Below are 8829 nucleotides of genomic sequence, written 5' to 3'. Positions count from 1 at the left end.
TCAAGACCAAAATGAGAGAATTTAATAAACATCACATAAGCAGTGATAATGGGCATTTTATACTGCAACATCTCTTGTTTTCAGATCATGTACTTGAAGGATACAAGTATTTTGCTAGATGTTCTGATCGGATTTATATACTTTTTGTCAACTCAGAAAAAAAAGTAAGAAAGAAAAAAATATCAGAGACAGCAAAGCCAAGCTGAAAACTCTGCAACTGTTACAGAGAAAGACCTAAACAAGGTGAAACCACTTGTTTTACAGAAAGAGGCTGAAACAATGAAATGTCATCTTTTTGCTGGTTTCCTTGATGTGGCATTTAGCATTAAGATGTAGGCCTAATATTGACACCCATGACGGAGCCAAAGATCACAGTGGAAAAAAAAGCCAGTTTGACACATCTTCCCTCTGTAGATTCCTTCCTTCAGTCCAAAGACAAATGCTGCCTTCACATTCTGGGAATTAACACAAGTTACAAACCAGAAAACTGCACATGAACGCCTCACGTCATATCTTCCACTGGAAAACTGGGAAAAATGTTTTCTACAGGAGCTGCGGAGATAAATAACTTTTGACCTTTTCAACATGGCAGCGAGCAACGAGGGATTCATCACGAATGAATAAACAATACTTTTCTTAACGTTCTACTGCACATTTATAGTGTACACAATTTGCAAAAAAAAATGTCCAAAACAAATATGCTGTAGCAGAACCAAATTTAAAAAACGGATTGATTTTTGTTTTCTCTTTCTAATAACAAAAAAGAAAGTTACTACCTGACCAAAATGGAAAATCGGACCAAAAACGGCAGTTTTTTTCATTTTCTGCTGTCATTTTTAAGGAAAGAGCCCTAATGCCTAGGTCACAAAGATTCTTAGATGGGTTTGTACTAATCTTCCAGTTCGTATGAAATCTGGAGTTTGTTGATATTAGTGGAGGGAGCATGTCTACGATGTCCAGATTTCGTACAACCATCATTCATAAGAATCTTTGTGACCTAGGCATTAGGGCTCTTTCCTTGAAAGTGATAACATCTGGTCTCAGAAATTGAAAAAAAGAAAAAAAAAAAAAAAAAGGCATTTTTGGTCCGTTTTTCTATTTCTGTCAGGTAGTAACTTTCTTTTTTGTTATTAGAAAGAAAAAACAAAAATCAAACCGTTTTTTAAATTTGGTTTGTCTGTTTTGACATTGAAAAAGAAAAACACCTTGAAATTCAATTTTAACTCATGTATTTTAAAGCGTAAATCAAATTAACCACTAGTTTTTCTTTTGTTTCTGAAGAGAAAATCCAATTACCAAAAGATACACTGACCCAGAAGAATAAACATGTCCACAACTGTTTAACCCAAGTAGCAGGTCATGGTAAATTGTGTGTCAGCCATTTTCATTTCACTACGACAACAGAAGCACTTGAACATAATGCACTTATAATTTCGACTTCACAAGTGAAAAGGATCATCTTCCCGATGGCACGCAACAGCATGTAAGTATGAATATACATGACATGATGTTGTTTCATGCTGTTTAATGCTGACTGAATCTGATTGGTAGTTATAGCTGTCTGCACGTATTAAATCCTCCTACCTGTCTGAATATGCCAGCATTAGCCAAAAACTTGCATCACACAGTTGATTTTCTATAGCCCTCAGTCTCTCAGACCACTTGAATTACAACATGCTGAAAGATAACTGGATTTTCTTGCCCCGTTACGCTAAATACGCATCAAACACAAATAAATAAATAAACACAACAGACATAAAGTCTCTAACAAAGGTTTCCCATGCTTTTCAGTGGCCAGTGTATGATGCAGTGTATTCTGCAACATCACTGCTGGACGTCACAGTAAAACCCACATTTTCAATTGTATCAGTAAATTCATCTGTTCACAAAGAGAAGGTAAAATCAGGATGTGAAATAACCACACTTAAATTGGAGGTTCTCCAGAATCAAATCAAGTCCGGACCCCCATACTGAATGATGCAAAATATTACATAGATTGGTCGTTGAGGGCTGCGCTACATAACCCAAGCCTTTTTTCACGTCAGGAGACTGATGTACATGCGGTGCGCCACTCGCTCGTGACCATATCTCTTCCTCAAAGAGCTGAGAGCCGCGGCAGCAGCACACAATAACCATTGTCTGTGGTAAATCCCCAACAGAGAGAGGGGGAACCACAAGAGAATCGAAACAGGGGTTTAAAGTCACACTGCCGCTTATTCTCCACCATTTGAGTGAAAACATAATACACAAAAAAGCTGCTCTTTCAACCGAGGTTGCGGCATGCTTTTTGCAGAACTACATCTGAATGGTCCAGATTTACTCTAAATACACCTGAGATTACCATCACAAACACACAGACACGCACACACACACACACACACACACACACACACACACACAGCATCAGCGTTACAGGAACAGACAAAAGCAGGTGCGTTACAGTGTGGCCTTTCTATTGCAGGAGCCTTGAAAAAAACACATTTTTCAACTTCATTACAGCTCGAGGCTTATGACTCATTAAAGAAATACTCAGAAAAGATAAAATCTTCTTACCTGCAGTTTGGAGGTGGGTCTAGTGTTATTTCTGCAAGTTCCTTCTGAATCCTGGAAAACAAACAGGTTCATGTTCAAATCTTTGCCTGGGGTGTAAATCTCTACAGTGTGAGAGCCAAAGTCATTTGTGTACAACAAGAGGTTCATGTTGTTTCAAGATTATGAAGACATTAAATGAGCTTTTAATCACATTTTTCACCATGAGGAACTACAGTTTATATTAACAACACAATGTTCAATTGTGATCTAGCTGCTGCAGGACACGGAGTATATTCTAAAAATGGTGTAAGGCATAAATAGGGAACATGATGCAGATACACACAGGGTTGTTGTCTGTATCAGAGGCTATAAAACTGCAACAGTCAATAAATGATTCCAGGAGAGTCAGGAGTTACGGTCCAAAAATTCAATCTGATCGACTGAAATAATTCAAGACAAAACATGATTCAAACTAAAACAAAGCCGTGATAGTGAAACAATGACTGGACAAGCTGAGGTTCCATTCACTCTGTCAGCTTTTGTGCACAATTCACATATTGCTCAGAGTGGATTTTTGTGTCTTTTTCTTGTTGTAAATGTGGCCAATAACTGACTCCAGTGGGAACAGGTCACGGTCCTGAACTGACTTGAAATGCTCAAAAGGGTATGACATAATCGTGTCACAGTGTCACCTGCGGCCACGCTGTTGAAGTAAACATGGAGGCCACTGAAGTCAGCGCTTTTACCGTTTCATTTACAAGATGATGTGCAGTGAAAGAGGAAGCTTTGAGAGCAGACAACAGAGATGTGGTTGAGGATAAAGCAAAACTTATCCCAACTGTCAGGCTGGAGTGAAGTCAGAGGTGATAATTTAGGCTGAGGTCACACTACAAAAACAAACCTCAGCTATATGTGATATTTGGCCAAATATGGATGTGGCCCAAATCAGAATGGAAATCATCTGATTAAATGCAATTTGTCTGTTCATATTGTTAGAGGACAAAAACATCTGCATCACATACTGTAACTCATAAAGACCCAAATATCCACCAGTGACCAAAAGCACCTACTGATATGACTCATCTGCCGTCAGTGGATAAATCAGTGAAACTACACTAACAGGAATAAGTGCTACTAATATTTGACAGGGATGGGGATGATATGCAGTCGTATGGTGCTGCTTGCTTAGTTAAGGGCATATTAACATGGTCCACCCTCAAACAAGGAAGTGATGGTAATGTTTAACATTGGATGTAACCAGCTTTAAAAGCCTTGTTCTAACCCATAACCCAAACATCTGTCATAAACCAAAACCATCTACTGATCTAAAATGTTTAATACCTGATGATCCACTAATTCTATCAATACATGTAAATAATTGGTGTAAAACGCTATTTGTCATCTTTTCATGGTCATCAGATATGACCCATTTGGATGTTCAGAGGCTCCTTAGTGACATGGAAACCCCGTCATCTTCTACAAGTGGATGAAAACACTTGTTTTATGTTCAGTTATTGATATACTGCTGAAAAAGTCACCTTTTTCTCAGTTTTCTCTGTTTCTGATAGAATAACCATCAACTTTAATCTGAGCTTTTATGAACACCTATATGATCAGTGAATTAAATATAGGAAAATACATGATTTTCAGTGAAAAAAAGACAATACAGCAGACAATACTATAATAACTGGTGATAAATCACTTAAGAAAGTTTAAATAGGGAGAATAATTCATTTGAGATCTGCCACAAAAGCACTGGGTCTTTAAGGGTTAAACTGGAGAGAAATAACTACATGTTGACATTTGTTTAATAATCACTGTCAAATCAGATGAAAATGTGTATCTAAATGACATTTTTTTAAATATATCACCCACAACCTAATTAAAAGGTTTCATTCATTTAGTCTTTTCTATTATAGTCATGTGTCTGTGCCATGAAAACAAAACTAAAAGGCAGATGAGGCATGGGGCTAAATATGACTGTTGTAAGAATCTGCAGCAGTTAAGCGTGCAAACCGATGATTCAGACTGTGTAGGGTGACTGAATCCAAACGCTGCTGCTACTGCTGCTAAAGTCAAGTTAACATAAGCACATACTTCAGACAACAGTGCAGCCTCTCCTTTTGTTGTCTTTTGTTGTGCTTAAGGCCCTCACAGAGGCTGCTTTTAACTGAATCATACACATACAAAAAGGGGAGATGTTCATAACATCAGTGGTGGTTATAAAAAGAACTCAGCGGCCTCAGCCAACCTTTGCTGGGTGCGTTGCATAATCCCGTCATTGCGTTTTTTTTTTTTAGAATAACTGCAAAAACTGGTGGATTGTAAGTAGTGTTGGTGGAGCCATTTAAACAAACACGGTGGGAAAGGAATACCTCTTCCAAATGACAGCACTGACACCTCAGTGCAGTGCAGTGAATGTGAGAGTTTCCTCGTTCTGTGGGTTTAATGTCACACTGAACAGCGTGGATGTTTGAAGTGACAATGCCAGGGGGGACTATCATCTTTTTATATAACTTCACACCACTGAGGGCACGAGTGGAGAGGCCCTTAGTTTAACAAACAAGCATTGTGTAAAACACTCCCAAGTCACATATTCAGGTTTTTTTTATCCCGCTTTTACCTCTTGGCACTAGTTGAAAGTTTAGCAGCAGTTTTACTCGAGATCTTAGTCTCCTTCTTTTTGGGCTGTGCTTGCTCTCGCTCCTGTTCCGGTGGTACTGTTTCTCTTTGTTCGATATCCGAGCTGCCCCCGCTGGTGCTGGGGCTGTCGTCCGGTCTCTGCACTTCGCTGGACATCGTGGGCCCTAAAAGAAAAAGAAAAGAAAAAATAACTTCCATGAACAGTCACAACTCCACTCCTACCATCTGAGATGTGAAAGGAGGTAATTTTTTTTTCCACTCTAGTGAGCAAATAAACACATGATAATGTCAAATTGCTTGCCTGTGTCACCTCAGACAATTGGGTTGATTTCATGAAAGCCAAAGGGTTTAATTGAATGACTGTGTAACTGGACATGGATAAGACAGATGTGTGGTGTGAGCTGATGAATGAACACACTTTACTGTGAATTAAAGCTTCATAAAGCTGAAAGTAAGACAATAAGCCATTTCTGTAATGATCTATAGTCACTAGGGTGAATTGTTTGAAGACTCAAGGATGTATGGGGTTCTGCTGCCTACCATTAACCCCTTAATCCCTGAATTTAAATACAAGTATATATCAAAAAATATGTTACTGCTTTCAAGCAAAGAAATGGAGATTGTTAAATTGACTGTAGCACATAAAATAGACACTTTGGTAGGATGCAAATTTGTGACAACAACCAATAATGGTCCAAAAACACATTGGGATTGTTTTCAGTGTCCTGACTGCAACACTAACTATTATAATCCAAAGTCAAACAGAGCTCAAGCTTTTCATTGAGAACAAGGGAGTCAAACTCAGATTAGTTCAGGGGCTACACACTGTCTAATATGATCTGAAGCAGGCCGGACCAGTAAAATAGTAGCACAATAACATCTACCTCTACTCTAATAACCTTTTCTTTGTTTTAGTGCAAACAAAGTAAAATTACATTGTGTTGATTTTAACGTTTACAACTATCCCATCACAAAAAATTGTGAGTAACATGAACATCCATGAACGACCTGAAATTTCTTAATAAATGAATGAAATAGAGATAAGAGCTTGCCAGGGTTTAAACAAATACAGAATAATACGAAGGTATGGGGTTAATGTTATCATAAATGGGCGGGATAGAATGATCAAATTAGCACATTAAGATGACGGGGCTGCAATGACTAGTCGACCAGTTGACAGCAAAATTAGTCAGCTCATTAGTGACGTCATCCACCCCTGTTTAAGGAAAAATGTTTATTTGATTGCTGATTGCAACTCTTGAGTATTTAGTGCTTTGTTTAACAAAGTTTGGCAGGCACTGGAATTGTTCTGCACAAAATGCACTTTTGTCTAATGGGGGGGTGTTATTGCCACTGCAATGTTTGTTGAATACTGAATATCTGTTTAACAAACTTTGTTATGCATCTTAACTGTTGTGCACCTAATGTTGTTAAAGGATGGATGATGTATTTTATTGCTGCAGTACACTGAATTAAGATCCATTGTTTTCTTTCTTTTTTTGCAGTCCATAATCTGACTAGTCGACTAGTCGTTACAGTAGTCCATGAAATAGTCATTAGTTGCAGCTCTAAAATCTGAATTCCCGTTGAAGTACCACACACACACACACACACACACACACACCCCGGTGACAGATCAGAGGAAACCATCTGCTTTGGCCTCGTTTATTGAACATTATCCACAAACTAAATAAACGTGTTACACATATAATCTGGAATATGAGTCAAACAAAAACCTGTTCGTTAACAGATAAGTGAGCAGTGAAGTGGAGCGGACAAGTGTGGAAGTGGCGGAGAGCTCGGCTTTCCCGGTGATGATGGGGACGTCGGACCCGGTTCGACTGATGCCCGGGTCGGCGTGAAGACGCGTTAGCCCCAAGAGAACCGCGGACATAAGTTGAGATGTTCGGGAGATAAAACGGTACTTTATTGATTGGCAAGTCAACATTGGCGAGAATGAAAAACAATAGGGGTCGACTCTTGGGGGTGGGGGGGTGGAAGGGGAGGTGGGAGTGTGGGGGGGGGTGAAACCGAGCCGTCCTACAAAAGCAATCACAATCATTACAGAGCTAGCTAACGTTACAAGGCCGGGGGGAGGACGGAGGGAAGGCGGGGGGCGGAAAGTAGGACCCGCGGCTCGGTGCTGTGAGAGGAGGGGGGGGATTCAGAGATAGAAGAGAGGAAAAAACAAGCAAAATTAGGCCTCTGCGTTTTTAAACTCAATGAAAATACGCAGAGAAGGCGTCTGTGGCGGACTCGTCCTGGAGCAGCCCGACGGCGGGTGCTGATGGAGGACAGTCCCCCCGGCGGAGGGCCGGGCGGCGGGGGGACAACGGCAGGACCCTCCGCCGTTTCTGTAGTGTCCACATTGTGCGGTGAAGAGCAGTGACCCTGGCTCGGCACAAAGGGAGGCTCGTCCCACACATCCACCCCCCTCTTTTTTCCTCCTCCTCCTCCTTCACTGGAAAACGACACTTTCACGGGACATTTTACTTTTCGCGGATCTACGAGCGGCGGCAGAATGCGTGTGTCGATATTACCTGTCGGTTGGCCGTCGATGCTGCAATTCCGCGTCGTAATCCCAAGGTACCGTAAAAAGTATATCCTCACACGGCCGTCTGCTCGCTCCCGTGTCCTTGCTATTTAACTGGAGGTAGCAGCAGCAGAAAAGCGATTACAGAAAACTGAGGCAGCCCCGGACCGCCTCCACGCGCGCTCCCTTGTCTGCGCGCGCTGCTCGTGCACGCGGGCTGCACTGGTGAGAGAAGTATCCTGAATAAGGCCGAGCAGTCTGCAGCCTGACGGATCAATCCAACATCTCCAATATCACACTCATGTCACGGCTTTTATTACACTTAACTCTACGATTCATTCGAGTCGCCAGTGTGTCTTTCTACGGAGCTGGGAACTTGTGTCGTTGTCTTTTTCCTGTAGAGAGAATTTACACATCACTTCAAATTAATTCAGGAGGATCACTTATTGATTCTGTAGATCAGGGTGTCAAAGTCCTTCTAGTTCAGGTTCATCATTCAGCCCAGTATGATCTCAAATGGGCTAGACCAGTAACATAATAACATAATAACCTGTGAATAAACTTTTCTTTGTTTTAAAGTGAAAAAAGAAAAGTTACATTGTATGTATTGGATTGCATTGGATGTATGTTTGTCCCTTGGTTGTTTTTTTGTAAAGCGTCTTTGAGTACTTAGAAAAGCGCTATATAAAACTGATGTATTATATTATTATTGTGAAAATGTTTACAGCCTTTAAAAATGTGAATAGCCTAACACAAACAACCATGAGCAACTTGAAATTTCTTAAAGAAAAACAAGTGCAATTTGAACAATATTATGCTTCAGTTACAATGTACAGATTACAGAAGATCTACAAATACACCAAACATTTAGTAACAGGCAGAACATTGTTGAAATTGCACTTATTCTAAAAGACATTTCAGTTTGAACATGGTTATTCATGCGTTTCCCATTTTTGGCGAAAGGATAGTATGTAAATGAAGACATTTTCATGGAATTTTACTTTTTACGCTAAAACAAAGACAAAAAATTTGGAGTTGTCATTAATTATAGGTTTTGTAATTATTTTACTGGTCTGATCCACCTGAAATGTCCTCAACCATCAGGATTTTAACTTGTGCAC

General features: G+C 40.1%; 1 protein-coding gene across 2 annotated transcripts; it reads right to left on the bottom strand.

Moving 5' to 3' along the window:
* Nucleotides 1-2533: 2533 nt before the first annotated feature.
* On the bottom strand, nt 2534-7878 carry LOC115416847 (ubiquitin-conjugating enzyme E2 E2-like). 2 transcript variants are annotated; one of them, XM_030130729.1, is made up of 3 exons: nt 7669-7878; nt 5156-5339; nt 2534-2604 (listed from the first exon to the last, which is right to left on the bottom strand). In XM_030130729.1, exons 2-3 carry the CDS (start codon nt 5329-5331, stop codon nt 2550-2552), a joined length of 231 nt encoding a protein of 76 aa, XP_029986589.1. In that variant the 5' UTR covers nt 5332-5339; nt 7669-7878; the 3' UTR covers nt 2534-2549. The 2 variants fall into 2 exon arrangements, with proteins under 2 accessions (XP_029986589.1, XP_029986587.1); XM_030130727.1 differs by having other exon boundaries at nt 7716-7871.
* Between the last annotated feature and the right edge of the window lie 951 nt (nt 7879-8829).

The sequence above is a fragment of the Sphaeramia orbicularis genome, unplaced genomic scaffold, assembly GCF_902148855.1.
Source record: "Sphaeramia orbicularis unplaced genomic scaffold, fSphaOr1.1, whole genome shotgun sequence".
Classification (NCBI taxonomy): domain Eukaryota; kingdom Metazoa; phylum Chordata; class Actinopteri; order Kurtiformes; family Apogonidae; genus Sphaeramia; species Sphaeramia orbicularis.
This window is presented reverse-complemented; position numbering and strand designations above follow the sequence as displayed.